At 41.3% G+C, this 21,395-nt stretch overlaps 1 protein-coding gene across 1 annotated transcript in view; it reads left to right on the top strand.

Moving 5' to 3' along the window:
• The window catches only part of LOC106561937 (leucine zipper protein 2), a 178,259-nt gene that overhangs the window by 150,692 nt on the left and 6,172 nt on the right, over positions 1-21,395 (top strand). Inside the window, exons 10-11 of the mRNA XM_014126368.3 lie at positions 3,365-3,472; positions 16,555-16,629. Coding sequence (XP_013981843.1) covers positions 3,365-3,472; positions 16,555-16,629 — 183 coding nt within the window. The remainder of the gene's footprint in view (positions 1-3,364; positions 3,473-16,554; positions 16,630-21,395) is intronic.

Genomic DNA, 21,395 nt, shown 5'->3' with positions numbered 1-21,395 from the left:
AAACATTATAATTAAATGTGACACATTCTTTGTTGAATGTCTTTCAAAGTCGTCTTCATAGAGCACTTAACAAAATGACTTGAATCCCCTGAGAGCAAACCAAGGGTGATAGTGGTAAGGGGAAATGTTATCTATTGAAAACAGGATTATGACTATGGAGGACTAACCTGGGGAACCTCTATATGCACGTTTTCAGTCAAAACGGTCACTATGATAGAGTGCACAGTGAAACACCTACAGGCCACAATAACTCGAAGTTGGATATGTTGTGAGTGATTTATAGAGAAGATCAGTAAGGATTTATTTTGAGGGGTGCTATTAGCAACTAGCTTACAGGATTGACAGCTGATTTGTTATACTGACACCTGGCTGTCACTCTGATTAGTTGGGTAGGTACTGTCACAAGGTATAGGCCTCAACATCCTCCACCCACCCAAAAATAGATGATAAAAAAAAAGAAGTGAATTGTAATGGAGCCGGTTTCTAGATGATGAGTAGCTTATCATTAGTAGCTTTCCACGGTAAATAGAAAGTGATTTACCTCATAAAGAGTATAAATAAAGGTTTGTGTCTTACTCACTCTGCCCAAGGATATGTAGCAAAGTTTGTTAGCAGCGTTGCAAAGAGGATGAACCCTTTGAGGGCATTGATATTTTTTTAAAAGATTTATGGCCTCCCTCTCAGTGACTAGTTTTTCACATTAAAACGAAATTGAGCTCAATTCTTCCATCACATTCATTTGTTCTGAATTAAAGGGAAAAGGGGGTACCTAGTCAACTGAAATATGTCTTCCGCATTTAACCCAAACCCTCTGAATCAGAGAGGTGCGGGGGACTGCCATAATTGACATCCACGTCTTCTACATCTCATTCACTTTATTTATACGCTGTGCAAAGTCATGGCGGACCTAATCACAGGTCATATCAGTCAACTACTGCAGTCATATCAAAATCAGAGTATTCGAAGTCAATCACAGCTCTGTTGCGGTTTCATTTTGGCCCTGATCCTAGTGAGCAATCCTGTTTCAAAGAGGCTTTAATCCCTGATGCAGTCGGAAGTCATTCTGCCTCTCTGTGTGTTGGGTGTCAAGCTAAGAGCCTTGACGTTAGCTATGTGCCACCCAGAGGACTTTACAGCTCTTTCAGAGAACGCTCCAATACCCGTCCACATGGAAGCACCACATAAAGCAAAAAATGTAATGGACACTTTATCGCCAAAGATATAAACTATAGTCAATGTTCACAATGGCAAAAGATGACTCTATTACAGCCGATGTGAGTGAAATGTTCTGGGCCTCGTCTCATGTTCCAAGCCAAATTAAGGGGTTTGCGGGGGTTGGGGGGAGGGGGTGGGGGGTGAAGGAGGGTAGTGTGTCTGACAAAAGGAAAGACAACTGAGGGAAAACATACGTACAGGTGCTAGGGATTTAGCATACAGATAGCTCCACTCCATCCTGAGCAGTCGCTACGGCCATCCGCTGCTGTATCCACAGATACTGTCTGCGGGGTGAATCAAAGATGGTTCTCCTCACTGTAAAGATAACTAGTCCTCCCCATCTGTTGTCGCTGTCTGTTCAATGTAAAGGGGCCCACATCTAATAGAAATCACTGTCAAAGATGGCCAAAAATGGGGACCACTGACAAACGTTAACACCACCCCACATTTCGCTTGTTGATTTGCCATGCAATGTTTCCTCCTTTTGCGGGAGGACAACTCGAATGGGCTCAATATGTTAAGGCAAGCTGGGCCTCTTACAAATGGAACCAAATGTATTCCATCAGCCCTTTCATGGCCCAGTTTCCATTGCATATTTGGTTATCTATTAGGTATTTAATAGAAATGAATAGCTACTAAACACATTCTGTTGGACATGCTGATATGTGTTAGTATGCCAGACTAGCCTGACAAGGGCCATTATTGTTTGTGATTAAAAGGTACAATTATTTTGCACAGAAAGCAATATAATATTACATCATTGAAATGAGAATGGTTTGAAGGGCTACCATTATTTCCTCTACAGCTTTACAAAATATAATGCTTATATAAGCACTCTTCTGCTAAAACCCTCTTTCTGTCTTTGGATTCCAAAGTGGATAAGTGCTGGAATATTTGTGTGTACCAGCTACCCTCTCAGCATCATGTTTGGTGTTTGAGTTTCTAAACGTAATGGGCCTTAAGCTCCACTAGACAACAATTACCAGATAAGACTCCGGTCTTTGGCTGCAGACACAATCCCCTGTTGGTGAAAGATTCATTAGTGAGAGGTTGCCGGGATCAGCAAGATCAGGGTGGAAGTGTCTTCATATTTAACAGGCCGAGGGAGGAAGCCAAGTCATGTGGTGGTGGTGATAGCATGCAATTTTCATCCAAGTAATGGGAGATGATGTGTGGAATGTGGATTCTGTGGAATGCTTGGGGCAGTAATTTACTGCCTAAAGAAACAGCTGGATATTTATTTGCTGGTTTCCTCTCTGAACTTCCCTTTTGACTTGTTGAAGGTTTCTCCAGCTGAAATCAGTTGCGGGGGTAAACAGTGAGTTTGTTTTTGACATTTTTTTTTTTACAGTGTAGAGAAGTATTGCTATGATCAGAACGCATTGGATCTCTTAAAATATGCAACATTCATTTGAATGAGTTTAAATTTCTCTTTTAACGAAGTCCATGAGATGGACAGGAATAATTAATGCGAATTGAAAGGGAAGTGTGCAACACATGCCATGAGTGAAGTATTGCGAAAACGATTTTAAATGTTTTGGTTGAGTTGGGTAAGATCTCTGCAGTTTGCATATTTCTGTCTATTTTAAATGTTATAGTTGTTTTTGTTCATATTTCTGATAAGATCTATGTGCTGTGAGAGCTGTTGAGAGAACAGAAAATGAACTCTCCAGGCCAGCCATCCATGCAAGAATTTCTAAAGACATGACATCTCTTGTGTCTCTTGAGTAGCAGGACCGTTGGGAGCAGAAAACCATTTCGGCAGGCACTCATACCCCATCGCTGTTCCATTGAATTGTCCTGGCCCTGACGGATTCTGTCAAAAAGAACTGAAATAATTCATGATACGTACGTTGAAATAGGTCACTTCAAGAGGCGAATTCAAAATAACTTTTTATTTAATAAAAAAAATCTGTCTTTTTCTCTATGGAAAGTAGCTGTGGTATAAGCAAAATAAAATGCTCAGGGCTGTCCAGTTCAATGAAAAACAAACCGCTTTAAATGTACCTCAGTACCAAATCTCTTGTCATGGTCTATTTCAACAGAGATGCACTGTGTGTCATGACTTATACCAATCTTATCCATACCTGTCATGTTCTACCTTCCATATTTAGAATTTCCTTTTCTCTTCTGCACTTCTTTCTCGCAGGATATCCCGAAAGTTCAGAGAATCATCACAGCCAGTAAATCGCCTGCGAACATTGGGGTAATGAGGAGAGAAAGTAGTCCCGGAGTCAAGGACTGCCAGATGGAAAAGGTGAACCTTTGGACTAATTAATCTGTAATAGCCTATTTGTGACCCTCAGGCCCCAATCCAGCAGGTTCGTCTGTTCATTCCTTTTAATCCTTCAGTCATTACGGATTACTGGCAACTTTTACCCCAAAACATCTTTCCGTTGCATAGTGTTACTGTGGCTAATTTCAGATCACAGGATCTGGGTCAATCAACAACTAGTCTGTGAGGCTTGGGCCAGGCTTTCAATGTCACTGGAGAAATTGGAGAAAAATAATTTGTTGTAAATGTTTGTATTTTCAAGAAATCAGAAATACACAGCCGGTCTTCGCTGAAGAAAACAAACAAACAAACTCAAGCCACTTTTATTAGACGAATGCGATCTCACGGTCTGCGTTGTATGTATGGTTATGATCCGTGGACGAGGAAGCCAAATACGACTGCCCAACTCTATTGGATTGGGCGGCAGGGAAGGGACAGTTCCAGGGAGGAAGGTTCTTCTTGACATGTGGTTATCAATAACCATGACAGAAATGAGGCAGGGGGATGCTGGGGAGAGACAATGCACGGTCCAGAGGGATCCTTTCCAGAGAGAAAATTACCTTCTATGGAGAAACTTGTCCCATAATGAACCCGTGACAAAAACAATGTTCGCTCCTGTCGTGTTATTGATGATATCATTTTGGCGGGGCCGTAAAAGTGGAAATCCTGCAGCAAAGAGACCTGTCCCCCACAGACACCGTCAAGTTCTACTTTTCTTCCACTGTGTGATTGGATGAGATGGAGAGAAGGAAGAGAGATTAGAAACAAGTTATGACAGTTTATAACAACTGTTATAATGCGCTATAAGTGTACATCAAGGCATGATAAATGCATTTATAAGGCATCGTGTATGTGTGTGTGCTGCGTGCCTCATAGAAAGTGTTACCATGTGTTCTCTTACAATGTGCACATTTAGGAATTGTTTTACTGCAATCCTTAAATCTCCTCTTTATAGGCAGCTTCACCAACCACCCTTAGCACTTTTAAAATTCCTGTATCATACAAAATTAATGAGCTTGGGGATTGCAAAATGGTGTTCTGAAACAACCGCGTACTCTTTTTAGGATCCTTCTAACCAGTCAAAGTTCAAGTTTAAGAACATGCATCCCAACATAGTTTTACAGCAAAAGAAGCCTAGCGCAATAAACATTTTAGCACATCATGTTTATCCAAACAGACAATTAAGTTCTGTGATGTTTTCAGTGAAGCGACGAGTGTTTTCCAATATTTCTGCAGAGTGCTCAAATCAAATCAAATGTATTTATAAAGCCCTTCTCACATCAGCTGATATCTCAAAGTGCTGTACAGAAACCCAGCCTAAAACCCCAAACAGCAAGCAATGCAGGTGTAGAAGCACGTTGGCTAGGAAAAACTCCCTAGAAAGGCCAGAACCAAGGAAGAAACCTAGAGAGGAACCAGGCTATGAGGGGTGGCCAGTCCTCTTCTGGCTGTGCCAGGTGGAGATTATAACAAAACATGGCCAATGTGTTCAAATGTTCATAGATGACCAGCAGGGTCAAATAATAAGAATCACAGTGGATGTCGAGGGTGCAAAAGGTCCTCAGGAGTAAATATCAGTTGGCTTTTCATTGCCGATCATTCAGAGTATCTCTACCGCTCCTGCTGTCTCTAGAGAGTTGAAAACAGCAGGTCTGGGACAGGTAGCACGTCCGGTGAACAGGTCAGGGTTGCATAGCCGCAGGCAGAACAGTTGAAACTGGAGCAGCAGCACGACCAGGTGGACTGGGGACAGCAAGGAGTCATCAGGCCAGGTAGTCCTGAGGCATGGTCCTAGGGCTCAGGTCCTCCGAGAGAGAGAAAGAGAGAAAGAGAGAAAGAGAGAAAGAGAGAAAGAAAAAGAGAGAAAGAGAGAAAGAAAGAAAGAAAGAAAGAAAGAGAGAAGAAAGAGAGAAAGAAAGAAAGAAAGAAAGAGAGAAAGAAAGAAAGAAAGAAAGAAAGAAAGAAAGAAAGAAAGAAAGAAAGAAAGAAAGAAAGAAAGAAAGAAAGAGAGAGAGAGAGAGAGAGAGAGAAAGAGAGAGAATTAGAGAGAGCATACTTAAATATACACAGGACACCGGATAAGACAGGAGAAATACTCCAGATATAACAGACTGACCCTAGGCCCCCGACACATAAACTACTGTAGCATAAATACTGGAGGCTGAGACAGGAGGGGTCGGGAGACACTGTGGCCCCATCCGACGATACCCCCAGACAGGGCCAAACAGGCAGGATATATCCCCACCCACTTTGCCAAAGCACAGCCCCCACACCACTAGAGGGATATCTTCACCCACCAACTTACCATCCTGAGACAAGGCCGAGTATAGCCCACAAAGATCTCCGCCACGGCACAACAGCAAGGGCGGTTCGTTGCTCCAGTGCCTTTTCGTTCACCTTCACACTCCTGGCCAGACTACACTCAATCATAGGACCTACTGAAGAGATGAGTCTTCAATAAAGACTTAAAGGTTGAGACCGAGTCTGCGTCTCTCACATGGGTAGGCAGACCATTCCATAAAAGTTAAGCTTTATAGGAGAAAGCCCTGCTTCCAGCTGTTTGCTTAGAAATCCTAGGCCTCAAACTTCTGCACACAGGTAATATCGTAAGATGTATTTGTACTCACCTAATCAACTTCAGTAGACGGTTGTGTTGGCTGGTATAGTCGGTCAGGCTAGTGTTGGAGAAATATCAGCTATTTGAGAATCGAAAAAGACCAGAAGACTAGAATAATTGGTTTTACTGACAGGCTTCAGCCAAAACATGTTCTGTAGGTGTTATGTTATTAGGTCTTGTTTAAGATTATATATTGTGAAGAAAAAGGCATAAACATTATAGTTCCTAGAGGTATATATACAGTAGGTGAAATGCAACGTCACATAACCTTCTATCACCTTGTGTCTTTTCTGGGGATCTCATTTGTGACTGACCACCTGGATTCGGTCCTACAGTGCATTCAGAAAGTATTCAAACCACTCGACTTTTTCCACATTTTGTTACATGACAGCGATATTCTAAAATGGATTACATTTTTCCCCCCTCATCAATCTGCACACAATACCCCATCATGACAAAGCAAAACACGTTTTTAGACATTTTTGTGAAGTTATTAAAAATAAAATTATTGAAATATCACATTTACATAAGTATTCAGACCATTATTCAGTACTTTGTTGAAGCACCTTTGGCAGCGATTACAACCTAGAGTCTTCTCGGGTAGTACTCTACACTCTAACATAAAGGCCTGATTGGTGCAGAGATGGTTGTCCTTCTGGAAGATTCTCCCATCTCCGCAGAAGAACTCTGGAGCCCCCAGAGTGACCATCTGGTTCCTTCGACCTCATGGCTTGGTTTTTTCTCTGACATGCACTGTCAACTATGTGACCTTATATAGACAGGTGTTTGCTTTTCCAAATCATGTTCAATCAATTGAATTTACCACAGGTGGACTCCAATCAAGTTGTAGAAACATCTCAAAGATGATCAATGGAAACAGGATGTACCTGAGCTCAATTTTGAGTCTCATAGCAAAGGGTTTGAATACTTATGTAAATAAGATTTCTCTTTTTTTTTTTTTATACATTTGCAAAATGTAAAAAAAACTGTTTTCACTTTGTCACTATGATGTATAGTGTGTCGATTGAGGGAAGAAAAATATTTATTTAATCAATTTTAGAATAAGGCTGTAATGTAACAAAATGTGTAGAAAGAAAATAGGTCTGAATACTTTCTGAAAACACTTTATGTAGAAAAATTTGAAATGGTGTTTTTTACATTGGATAAAAGTAGAGACTCAGAGCTAGAAAATGGTATATCATACACTACGGTTGAGGAAAAATGGGAAAGTAATTCTGCTTTGAAAGTTAATAAACTTGTAAACCCACTTTTGAGAAAATGGCCCTTGAATGTTTTTTGGTATACTATATGTCTATCGACATGCCTGGTGGTCCAAAATAGCATAACTGGTATATTTTAACAATTGGCCCAGTGTCGTCCGGGTTTGACCGGTGTAGGCCGTCATTGTAAATAAGAATATGTTCTTAACTAACTTGCCTAGTTAAATAAAGGTTAAATGAAAAAAATATATAAAATAAAAAATAAAACCTTTTTTTTTTTACAAAATGCATAACTACATTTTGCAGCAATTACAGCTTCAAGTCTCTTGAAGTATGTCTCTATAAGCTTGGCACATCTAGCCACTGGGATTTTTGCCCATTCTTCAAGGTAAAACTGCTCCAGCTCCTTCAAGTTGGATGGGTTCTGCTTATGTACAGCAATCTTTAAGTCATACCACAGATTTTCAATTGGATTGAAGTCTGGGCTTTGACTAGGCCATTCCAAGACATTTAACCTCTCTAGAGTAGGTGGCACCAAATCGTCCCACCTACGTAACAGCCAGTGTAGCACAGGAAAAAAAAATGTATGAAATGTATGCATTCACTACTGTAAGTCGCTCTGGATAAGAGCGTCTGCTAAATGACTAAAATGTAAAATGTAAAATGTAAAAAATGTAATCCCGTGGCGCGTTATTCAAAAACCTAAAAAATGCAAAAACTTCAATTTTTCAAACATATGACTATTTTACACCATTTTAAAGACAAGACTCTCGTTAATCTAACCACACTGTCCGATTTCAAAAAGGCTTTACAACGAAAGCAAAACATTAGATTATGTCAGCAGAGTACCCAGCCAGAAATAATCAGACACCCATTTTTCAAGCTAGCATATAATGTCACATAAACCCAAACCACAGCTAAATGCAGCACTAACCTTTGATGATCTTCATCAGATGACAACCCTAGGACATTATGTTATACAATACATGCATGTTTTGTTCAATCAAGTTCATATTTACATCAAAAACCAGCTTTTACATTAGCATGTGACTAGCATGTGACTAGCATTCCCACCGAACACTGCCGGTGAATTTACTAAATTACTCACGATAAACGTTCACAAAAAGCATAACAATTATTTTAAGAATTATAGATACAGAACTCCTCTATGCACTCGATATGTCCGATTTTAAAATAGCTTTTCGGTGAAAGCACATTTTGCAATATTCTCAGTAGATAGCCCGGCATCACAGGGCTAGCTATTTAGACACCCAGCAAGTTTAGCACTCACCAAAGTCAGATTTACTATAAGAAAAATGTTATTACCTTTGCTGTCTTCGTCAGAATGCACTCCCAGGACTTCTACTTCAATACCAAATGTTGGTTTGGTTCAAAATAATCCATAGTTATATCCAAACAGCGGCGTTTTGTTCGTGCGTTCAAGACACTATCCGAAAGGGTAAATAAGAGTGACGAGCATGGCGCAATTCGTGACAAAAAAATTCTAAATATTCCATTACCGTACTTCGAAGCATGTCAACCGCTGTTTAAAATCAATTTTTATGCCATTTTTCTCATAAAAAAGCGATAATATTCCGACCGGGAATCTGCGTTTAGGTAAACAGACGAAAGAAAATAAAGCATTCGGTCGACTCGGGCACGCGCCTAAGCCCATAGTACTCTGATCGGCCACTTGCCAAAACCGAAAAAGTGTTTCAGCCAGAGGCGGCCTCGATATCGTTCAGCTTTTTCCCGGGCTCTGAGAGCCTATGGGAGCCGTAGGAAGTGTCACGTTAGAGCAAAGATCCTCAGTCTTCAATAAAAAGAGCCAAGATGAAACACAACTTGTCAGACAGGCCACTTCCTGCATGGAATCTTCTCAGGTTTTGGCCTGCCATATGAGTTCTGTTATACTCACAGACACCATTCAAACAGTTTTAGAAACATTAGGGTGTTTTCTATCCAAAGCCAATAATTATATGCATATTCTAGTTACTGGGCAGGAGTAGTAACCAGATTAAATCGGGTACGTTTTTTATCCGGCCGTGTCAATACTGCCCCCTAGCCCTAACAGGTTAAATGTTTCCCCTTAAACCACTCAAGTGTTGCTTTAGCAGTTTGCTTAGCGTCATTATCCTGCTGGAAGGTGAACCTCCGTCCCAGTCTCAAATCTCTGGAGGACTGAAACAGGTTTCACTCAAGAATTTCCCAGTATTTAGCGTCATCCATCATTCCTTAACCTCTTACATCTAGACGTTCCGCTAGCGGAACACCTGCTCCAATATCCAATGATAGGCGTGGCGCGAATGACAAATTCCTCAAAAATACAAAAACTTCAATTTTTCAAACATATGACTATTTCACAGCATTTTAAAGACAAGACTCTCCTTTATCTAACCACACTGTCCGATTTCAAAAAGGCTTTACAGCGAAAGCAAAACATTAGATTATGTCAGCAGAGTACCAAGCCAGAAATAATCAGACACCCATTTTTCAAGCTAGCATATAATGTCACAAAAACCCAGAAGACAGCTAAATGCAGCACTAACCTTTGATGATCTTCATCAGATGACACACCTAGGACATTATGTTATACAATACATGCATGTTTTGTTCAATCAAGTTAATATTTATATCAAAAACCAGCTTTTTACATTAGCATGTGACGTTCAGAACTAGCATACCCCCCGCAAACTTCCGGAGGAATTTGCTAACAATTTACTAAATTACTCACGATAAACGTTCACAAAAAGCATAACAATTATTTTAAGAATTATAGATACAGAACTCCTCTATGCACTCGATATGTCCGATTTTAAAATAGCTTTTTGGTGAAAGCACATTTTGCAATATTCTAAGTACATAGCCCAGCCATCACGGGCTAGCTATTTAGACACCCGGCAAGTTTAGCACTCACCAATATCAGGTTTACTATTATAAAAGTTTGCTTACCTTTTGTTGTCTTCGTCAGAATGCACTCCCAGGACTGCCACTTCAATAACAAATGTTGGGTTGGTCCAAAATAATCCATCGTTATATCCGAATAGCGACGTTTTGTTCGTGCGTCCCAGACACTATCCGAATGGTAAAGAAGGGTCGCCCGCATGGCGCAATTCGTGACAAAAAAATTGTAAATATTCCATTACCGTACTTCGAAGCATGTCAACCGCTGTTTAAAATCAATTTTTATGCCATTTTTCTCGTAGAAAAGCGATAATATTCCGACCGGGAATCTCCTTTTCGGCAAACAGAGGGAAAAAATCACAAAGACGGGGGCGGCCAGGTCACGCGCCTAAGCCCACAGTCCCTTGATCGGCCACTTGAGAAAGGCGATAAAGTGTTTCAGCCTGGGGCTGGGATGACGACATTCTGTTTTTTCCCGGGCTCTGAGCGCCCATGGACGACGTAGGAAGTGTCACGTTAGAGCAGAGATCCTTTGTAAAAGATAGAGATGGCAAAGAAGTTCAAGAAATGGTCAGACAGGCCACTTCCTGTAAAGGAATCTCTCAGGTTTTGACCTGCCATTTGAGTTCTGTTATACTCACAGACACCATTCAAACAGTTTTAGAAACTTTAGGGTGTTTTCTATCCATATATAATAAGTATATGCATATTCTAGTTACTGGTTAGGATTAGTAACCAGATTAAATCGGGTACGTTTTTTATCCAGCCGTGAAAATACTGCCCCCTAGCCATAAGAGGTTAAATTCTGACCAGTTTCCCAGTCCCTGCCGATGAAAAACATCCCCACAGCATGGTGCTATCACCACCATGCTTCACTGTGGGGATGGTGTTCTCGGGGTGATGGAGGTGTTGGGTTTGCACCAGACATAGCGTTTTCCTTGATGGCCAAAAAGCTCAATTTTAGTCTCATCTGACCAGCGTACCTTCTTCCATATGTTTTTCTTGAAGCAATGGCTTTTTTAAAATGGTCCTTAAAGTAGTCCTATGGGCAGATACTCCAATCTCCACTGTGGAGCTTTGCAGCTCCTTTAGGTTCATCTTTGGTCTCTTTGTTGCCTCTCTGATTAATGCCTTCCTTGCCTGGTCCGTGAGTTTTGGTAGGCGGCCCTCTCTTGGCAGGTTTGTTGTGGTGCCATATTCTTTCCATTTTTTAACAATGGATTTAATGGTGGGATGTTAAAATTTTCTGTTATTTTTTTATAACCCAGGCCTGATCTGTACTTCTTCACAACTTTGTCCCTGACCTGTTTGGAGAGCTTCTTGGTTTTCATTGTGCCACTTGCTTGGTGGTGCCCCTTGCTTAATGGTGGTGCAGACTCTGTGGCCTTTCAGAACAGGTGTGTATATATACTGAGATCTTGTGACAGATCATGTGACACTTAAATAAAGTCCACCTGTGTGCACTCTAACTAATTATGTGATTTCTGAAGGTAATTGGTTGCACCAGATCTTATTTAGGGGCTTCATAGGAACATACATATGCACGCACCACTTTTCCAGTTTTTTTTATATATATATAATTTTTTGGAGCAAGTTATTTTTTTCATTTCACTTCACCAATTTGGAGTATTTTGCGTGTGTCCATTACATGAAATCCAAATAAAAATCCATTTAAATGACAGGTTGTAATGCAACAAAATAGGAAAACCCCAAGGAGGATGAATACTTTTGCAAGGCACTGTACAGGTGCCTTAGAGCCAATTTGTGTGCAAAGCTATCATCAAGTCAAAGGATGTCTACTTAGAATAATCAAAATTCTAAAATATACTTTGATTTGTTTGACACTGTACATGATATGTTATTTAGAACTTTTGATGTCTTCACTATTATTCTACAATGTAGAAAATAGTATAAATAATTAAAAACCCTTGAATGAGTAGGTGTGTCTAAACTTTTGACTGGTATATTTAAACATTTATATATTTTCCTTTATTATTCTATCCTAACCTTACCAACCCTCCCCTAATTGGAGTAAATGAATGGACAACAACACCTCTCCTTCTACTTCCAGCATATACATACTAGATACATTTTACAAACACAATGTATTGTACAATAGTTATATTTTGTTTGTTTTTAATCCCATCCTACCCTAAATCCCTCTCATCTACAGTATCTCTGAAGACCATCCAGTTTGATTTCTATTTGCCATATATTTTTAACTGTGCTGTTTCACAAAAGTTCTGAACCGATATACATTTTACGGACACAAGCTTTAGCAATGTTGCTAGTTGTCCATCCATAGGATATAGTGTATTTGGCATTTTAGGGAACTATCAAGTTAACCAATTTGTGATGAACATGAATTAATATGTTTGATGATATGATTAGAAAGAAGGAAGGAAGAGAAATCTCTTAATTTAATCATTAAATATCTCTACTTTTCTATTGAAATAATTTTTACATTCTGAACCCAGAATGACATTTCAGAGCCATAAGGTTGTATCTGCAAATGCACCCCCCTAAAAAAAATGATTTACAAATGTTTTAGGATTTTGATACTCTTAAGGTGAGGAGATTAATGGGTTAAGAAAGAAGAATTCACTACAATACAGTTTTGAGATCTGGGATATGAAAACGTTTATGCTCAATATCTCAGAACTATGCTTTGCCTAACTATGCCTAAGCAATCTTCCACTCCCCGGGACTGCCACGCAGAAGAAATATCAGCCCGCACAGAGAAGCACGAGATTCAACTTCACTCAACTTTCCCCTTTACTGTGGGAGTTTTCCCTTTACTGTGGGAATTGTGATCGAATAAACGCAATATTAGCCACTTTCAATGCAACATACCGAATCAAAACGAACTATGCAAGACTATGCAAAAATATGCAAGAGATTTTGTTCGGAGTAGGATTCTATTGCATTGACAGGCACAACTCAGGCCCGTACTCTACACAGACCGGTGCGCTATAACCAATCAGAGCTACAGTAGGTCTATATGCAAATAGATCATTGCCATATATGGATTTGGATCTGCATGAGCAGTCGCGATTATTGTGCGCTTGTTTTAAGATCAAAGCGAGAACTGCATGTAGCCAGGTGTGCACATTTATTCGTATTCTTTGTTAGATAGTGAGTTAGCCCAGTTATAGCTCATTTGCAGTCAGCAATGTGGGAGTGATTTCTTCTTACAAGAGCACAAAAGTTGTACATTTCTAGCCATCTTTGAAAAGTGAGTCAGATAAAGCGCTATAAAGGGGCAGTGTTGGCCTCCTGAGTGGCACAGCGGTCTACAGCTTCACGACAGACCTGAGTTCGATCCCAGGCTGTCACAACCGGACGTGACCGGGAGTCCCATAGGGCGGTGCACAATTGACCCAGCGTCGTCTGGGTTAGGGGAGGGTTTGGCAGGGGGTGCTTTACTTGTCTCATTGTGCTCTAGCGACTGCGGGCTGACTTCGTTGTCAATTGAAAGGTGTTTCCTCCGACACATTGGTGCGGGTGGGTGTTAAGAAGCGCGGTTTGGCGGGCCACGTTTTGGAGGATGCATGACTCGACCTTCGCCTCCCGAGCCTGTTGGGGTGTTCAAAGGGAAATGTTGGATTCTACTTTCGTCCAACATTGAAAGGATGCAAGTTGTGAGAGACCTGGATCCCGCCTCTGTTCTTTCAAGTTTTGTCTTTGAAATATTCACGCTGTGTAACGACTGCCATGAGAGAGAGTGGACCAAAACGCAGCGGAGTTAGTGTTCATCATATTTAATTATTAACCGGAACACTATACAACTACAAAATAAGAAACTGACAGCCAAACAGTCCTGTCAGGTGAAACACAATGACAGAAACAATTACCCACAAAACCCCAACGGAAAAACATGCACTTATGTGTGACTCCCAATCAACAACAACAAACTTCAGCTGTGCCTGATTGGAAGCCACGCACGGCCCAAAACAAAGAAATACAAAAACAATAGAAACAGAACATAGAACGCAATGTAGTCAGCCCGCAATGTAACACCCTGGCCTAACCAAAATAAAGAACAAAAACCTCTCTCTATGGCCAGGGCGTTACACGCTGGCGCTAATGATGTCCTTGTATGACTTTTATGCATGAATGCATGGACACACACAGTGAAATTTGTTTTAATCTGTAGTATAATATTTATTTTCATCTCATGCATTTTTTAAGCTAAGCAGCCAATAGGCAGAGGGTAGCATAATTTGTCTGATTCTGTCTAATAATGATATGGGAATAATAATACATATTATTTTGTTAAGTGCATCTATCAACACAACAAAATGTTCAGTCACCTCCTTGTGGATAAACAGGTTAATGTCAAGCCCTGCATGTTTGTTTCAAGTCTCATGGAACACCACACGTTGGCTGCTACTGTAGGCTGGGCCTACATTATGATCATATAGCCAGAGTAGTCTACTTGGCCACTGTTAAAACAGTACATCATCAATGTTCACAGTAAACTCACACAGAATTTTCACAACATTCAACTTTGCGCTCAGCAGACCTAACATTTGCTCAGTGACAAAAGAAATTTGAGGGAACATTGGTCCCAAGTTCTCGAAGGTGCACTTTTGTCATTTGGTAGTGCATCATCAGTTTTCCTGTAGTTATGTCAGTCACTGATAGTCACTCAATTAGCCCATATCAACTAACATTTTATAGATTGCTAGGTAAGTTAGTTTAGCCAGGTATCTAAACCTTGTAGTAATCATGGCCGAATTACTGACTGGGCATGCATACTCGGATACATGTAGCATATTAACATGACATAAGTCATGGCAAAATGTGTAGAATTGCAGGAAATTAGCTATAAAACTGCAACATTCTATCGTCATCCCATGGCAAATTTGTAAAACTGCAGGAAATGTGCTTAAACTGCAACATTTTCCCTCACCACTTTGCAAAATGTGTCGAATTGCAGGAAATTTGCTTTAAAAATGTAACGATGTGCGCTGAGAGTCGGGAATCAAGTTCAGGGAGTGAGTGTTTTAAAAAAATAAAAAGGTGTCGAATTGCAGGAAATTTGCTTTAAAATGTAACGATGTGCGCTGAGAGTCGGGAAGCAAGTTCAGGGAGTTAGTGTTTTAATAAAATAAACAGAACATAATAAGAAACACTAATAGCACACAGACATGAAACAGAAACAATGACGCCTGGGGAAGGAACCAAAGGGAGTGACATATACAGGGAAGGTAATCAGGGAAGTGATGGAGTCCAGGTGAATCTGATGACGCGCACACGCAGGTGGTGATAGGTGTGCGCCATAACGCGCAGCCTGGTGACCTAGAGGCCGGAGTGGGGGCACACGAGACATAAAACTGCAACGTTTTCTCTCCGCCCCATGGCAAAAATGAGTACAATTACATTAAATTAAATTTAAAACTGCAACTTTTTCTGTCTGGCCCATGTAACAATGTGTAGAATTGCAGAAAATGTGCTATAAAACTGCAACATTATCTCTACGCCCCATGGTAAAATGTGTATAATTGCAGGACATTAACATTAAAGCTGCAATTTTTTCTCTCAGCCACCAAGAGATGGGCCACTAAAACGTTTCGCCTGCAAGGTCAGGAGGCCCCCAACCAAATCTCGCTTATGGTCCCGAAAATGCTAGAGCCCTGGTTAAATGTTGATGAAAGACACAATCCTCGCTCTCCATCCACAGAGCCCATAACATTTGTGTTTGTAAACTGAGGAGTGACTCTTAGCAAATGTAACTGACACTGAACTATATGAATTCTGTGGTAACCGTCCACGAAAGCAAAGACGATGGGGCATTCACAACATAATTCAAATACTATTTGCCAAGACCCACACTGGAGGGTAGAGACAGGGATTGAGGTGTATGTCTTTATATTATCTGTGGTAGTTAAGCCACAGTACAGCACTGTAGGTGTAACGAGTAAAGTAGTTCTGTTCAAAAGGAAATGTTGGATTCTACTTTCGTCCAACAATGAAAGGATGCAAGTTGTGAGAGACCTGGACCCCGCCTCTGTTTATTCAAGTTTGTCTTTCAAATATTCACGCTGGCGCTAACGATGTCCTTGTATGACTTTTACGCATGAATGCATGGACACACACTGTGAAAATTGTTTTAATCTGTAGTATAATAGTTATTTTCATCTCATGCATTTTCATTAGACCAGCTTGTTTGTTCAGGCCTTATGAAGTTAGGATGAAATTGATCTCTTTAGCTAACTCTGGTACAGTTACATAGATTTACAATGACATTTTGATTAATGTGCACTGTCCCGTCAAATAAATAAATACATTTAAGTTTGTGTTTCTTTGTCTCACAACAGATTGGCGGGGGTTGCTTCCAAAACCAGACGGAGACAGAATCTTCTCCCGACAGTAAAAAGCTGCTTGAACAGAAGGTTAGCATTTAAATGTTTATATACACTACCGTTCAAAAGTTTGGGGTCACTTAGAAATGTCCTTGTGTTTTAAAGAAAAGCACATTTTTGGTCCATTAAATAACATCAAATTGATCAGAAATACAGTGTAAACATTGTTAATGTTGTAAATGACTATTGTAGCTGGAAACGGCAGATTCTTTATGAAAATTCTACATAGCGTACAGAGGTCCATTATCAGCAACCATCACTCCTGTGTTCCAATGACACGTTGTGTTAGCTAATCCAAGTTTATCATTTTAAAAGGCTAATTGATCATTAGAAAACCATTTTGCAATTATGTTAGCACAGCTGAAAACTGTTGTTCTGATTAAAGATGCAATAAAACTGGCCTTCTATAGACTAGTCGAGTATCTGGAGCATCAGCATGTCTGGGTTCGATTACAGGCTCAAAATGGCCAGAAACAAATAACTTTCTTCAGAAACTCGTCAGTCTATTCCTGTTCTGAGAAATGAAGGCTATTCCATGCGAGAAATTGCCAAGAAACTGAAGATCTCGTACAACGCTGTGTACTAGTCCCTTCACAGAACAGCACAAACTGGCTCTAACCAGAATAGAAAGAGGATGGGAGGCCGGGAGTAGTTACGTAGATGGAAAAAAGCTGTCCTTGAAACAGTCTTGATATGTTCTTCAAAAGAGAGATCAGGGTCCAGAGTAACGCCAAGGTCCTTCACAGTTTTATTTGAGACGACTGTACAACCATCCAGATTAATTGTCAGATTCAACAGAAGATCTCTTTGTTTCTTGGGACCTAGAACAAGCATCTCTGTTTTGTCCGAGTTTAAAAGTAGAAAGTTTGCAGCCATCCACTTCTTTATGTCTGAAACACAGGCTTCTAGCGAGGGCAATTTTGGGGCTTCACCATGTTTCATTGAAATGTACAGCTGTGTGTCATCCGCATAGCAGTGAAATTTAACATTATGTTTTCGAATGACATCCCCAAGAGGTAAAATATATAGTGAAAACAATAGTGGTCCTAAAACGGAACCTTGAGGAACACCGAAATTTACAATTGATTTGTCAGAGGACAAACCATTCACAGAGACAAACTGATATCTTTCCGACAAATAGGATCTAAACCAGGCCAGAACTTGTCCATGTAGACCAATTTGGGTTTCCAATCTCTCCAAAAGAATGTGGTGATCGATGGTATCAAAAGCGGCACTAAGATCTAGGAGCACGAGGACAGATGCAGAGCCTCGGTCTGACGTCATTAAAAGGTCATTTACCACCTTCACAAGTGCAGTCTCAGTGCTATGATGGGGTCTAAAACCAGACTGAAGCGTTTCGTATACATTGTTTGTCTTCAGGAAGGCAGTGAGTTGCTGTGCAACAGCTTTTTCAAAAATTTTTGAGAGGAATGGAAGATTCGATATAGGCCGATAGTTTTTTATAATTTCTGGATCAAGATTCGGCTTTTTCAAGAGAGGCTTTATTACTGCCACTTTTAGTGAGCTTGGTACACATCCGGTGGATAGAGAGCCGTTTATTATTACATTTACATTACATTTAAGTCATTTAGCAGACGCTCTTATCCAGAGCGACTTACAAAATGGTGCATTCACCTTATGATATCCAGTGGAACAACCACTTTACAATAGTGCATCTAAATCTTTTAAGGGGGGGGGGGGGGTTAGAAGGATTACTTTATCCTATCCTAGGTATTCCTTAAAGAGGTGGGGTTTCAGGTGTCTCCGGAAGGTGGTGATTGACTCCGCTGTCCTGGCGTCGTGAGGGAGCTTGTTCCACCATTGGGGTGCCAGAGCAGCGAACAGTTTTGACTGGGCTGAGCGGGAACTGTGCTTCCTCAGAGGTAGGGGGGCCAGCAGGCCAGTGGTGGATGAACGCAGTGCCCTTGTTTGGGTGTAGGGCCTGATCAGAGCCTGAAGGTATGGAGGTGCCGTTCCCTTCACAGCTCCATAGGCAATCACCATGGTCTTGTAGCGGATGCGAGCTTCAACTGGAAGCCAGTGGAGAGAGCGGAGGAGCGGGGTGACGTGAGAGAACTTGGGAAGGTTGAACACCAGACGGGCTGCGGCGTTCTGGATGAGTTGTAGGGGTTTAATGGCACAGGCAGGGAGCCCAGCCAACAGCGAGTTGCAGTAATCCAGACGGGAGATGACAAGTGCCTGGATTAGGACCTGCGCCGCTTCCTGTGTGAGGCAGGGTCGTACTCTGCGAATGTTGTAGAGCATGAACCTACAGGATCGGGTCACCGCCTTGATGTTAGTGGAGAACGACAGGGTGTTGTCCAGGATCACGCCAAGGTTCTTAGCACTCTGGGAGGAGGACACAAGGGAGTTGTCAACCGTGATGGCGAGATCATGGAACTATGGAATTATGTTCAACATAGGAGGGCCAAGCACAGGAAGCAGCTCTTTCAGTAGTTTAGTTGGAATAGGGTCCAGTATGCAGCTTGAGGGTTTGGAGGCCATGATTATTTTCATCATTGCGTCAAGAGATATAGTACTAAAACACTTTAGTATCTCCCTTGATCCTAGGTCCTGGCAGAGTTGTGTAGACTCAGGACCATGGAGCTTTGGAGGAATACCCAGATTTAAAGAGGAGTCTGTAATTTGCTTTCTAATGATCATGATCTTTTCCTCAAAGAAGTTCATAAATGTATTACTGCTGAAGTGAAAGCCATCCTCCATTTGCGAAGGCTGCTTTTTAGTTAGCTTTGCGACAGTATCAAAAATAAATTTCGGATTGTTCTTATTTTCCTCAATTAAGTTGGAAAAATAGGATGATCGAGCAGCAGTGAGGGCTCTTCGATACTGCACGGTACTGTCTTTCCAAGCTAGTCGGAAGACTTCCAGTTTGGTGTGGCGCCATTTCCGTTCCAATTTTCTGGAAGCTTGCTTCAGAGCTCGTGTATTTTCTGTATACCAGGGAGCTAGTTTCTTATGACAGATGTTTTTAGTTTTTAGGGGTGCAACTGCATCTAGGGTATTGCGCAAGGTTAAATTGAGTTCCTCGGTTAGGTGGTTAACTGATTTTTGTCCTCTGACGTCCTTGGGTAGGCAGAGGCAGTCTGGAAGGGCATCCAGGAATCTTTGGGTTGTCTGAGAATTTATAGCACGACTTTTAATGCTCCTTGGTTGGGGTCTGAGCAGATTATTTGTTGCAATTGCAAACGTAATAAAATGGTGGTCCAATAGTCCAGGATTATGAGGAAAAACATTTAGATCCACAACATTTATTCCATGGGACAAAACTAGGTCCAGAGTATGACTGTGGCAGTGAGTAGGTCCAGAGACATGTTGGACAAAACCCACTGAGTCGATGATGGCTCCGAAAGCCTTTTGGAGTGGGTCTGTGGACTTTTCCATGTGAATGTTAAAGTCACCAAAAATTAGAATATTATCTGCTATGACTACAAGATCCGATAGGAATTCAGGGAACTCGGAGAGGAACACTGCATATGGCCCAGGAGGCCTGTAAACAGTAGCTATAAAAAGTGAGTGAGTAGGCTGCATAGATTTCATGACTAGAAGCTCAAAAGTCGAAAACGTCATTGTTTTTTTTTTGTAAATTGAAATTTGCTATCGCAAATGTTAGCAACACCTCCGCCTTTGCCGGATGCACGGGGGGTATGGTCACTCGTGTAACCAGGGGGTGAGGCCTCATTTAACACAGTAAATTCATCAGGCTTAAGCCATGTTTCAGTCAGGCCAATCACATCAAGATTATTATCAGTGATTAGTTCATTGACTATAACTGCCTTGGAAGTGAGGGATCTAACATTAAGTAACCCAATTTTGAGATGTGAGGTATCACAATCTCTTTCAATAATCGCAGGAATGGAGGAGGTCTTTATACTAGTGAGATTGCTAAAGCGAACACCGCCATTTTTAATTTTGCCCAACCTAGATCGAGGCACAGACACGGTCTCAATGGGGAAAGCTGAGCTGACTACGCTGACTGTGCTAGTGGCAGACTCCACTAAGCTGGCAGGCTGGCTAACAGCCTGCTGCCTGGCCTGCACCCTATTTCATTGTGGAGCTAGAGGAGTTAGAGCCCTGTCTATGTTCGTAGATAAGATGAGAGCACCCCTCCAGCTAGGATGGAGTCCGTCACTCCTCAACAGGCCAGGCTTGGTCCTGTTTGTGGGTGAGTCCCAGAAAGAGGGCCAATTATCTACAAATTCTATCTTTTGGGAGGGGCAGAAAACAGTTTTCAACCAGCGATTGAGTTGTGAGACTCTGCTGTAGAGCTCATCACTCCCCCTAACTGGGAGGGGGCCAGAGACAATTAATCGATGCCGACACATCTTTCTAGCTGATTTACACGCTGAAGCTATGTTGCGCTTGGTGACCTCTGACTGTGTGTTAAACAGGTTAACATTCACAGACCGCGGGACCAGACAGATTACCAGGATGCGTACTCAGAGCATACTCTGACCAGCTGGTCGGGTGTCTTCACTGACATTTTCAACATCTCCCTGACCCATTCTGTAATACCTACAGTGCATGTTTCAAGCAGACCACCATAGTCCCTGTGCCCAAGAATGCCAAAGTAACTTGTCTAAATGACTATCGCCCATAGCACACACATCTGTAGCCATGAAATGCTTTGAAAGGCTGGCTCACATCAACACCATCATCCCACTCCATACCACCCCAACAGATCTACAAATGACGCAATCTCTATTGCACTCCACACTGCCTTCTCCAACCTTAAGAAGAGGAACACCTATGTGAGAATGCTGTTCATTGACTACAGC

The sequence above is a fragment of the Salmo salar genome, chromosome 11 (assembly GCF_965601325.2).
Source record: "Salmo salar chromosome 11, fSalSal1, whole genome shotgun sequence".
NCBI lineage: Eukaryota > Metazoa > Chordata > Actinopteri > Salmoniformes > Salmonidae > Salmo > Salmo salar.
Note: the sequence above shows the minus strand (reverse complement) of the source record. Positions and strands in the feature narration are given on the sequence as shown.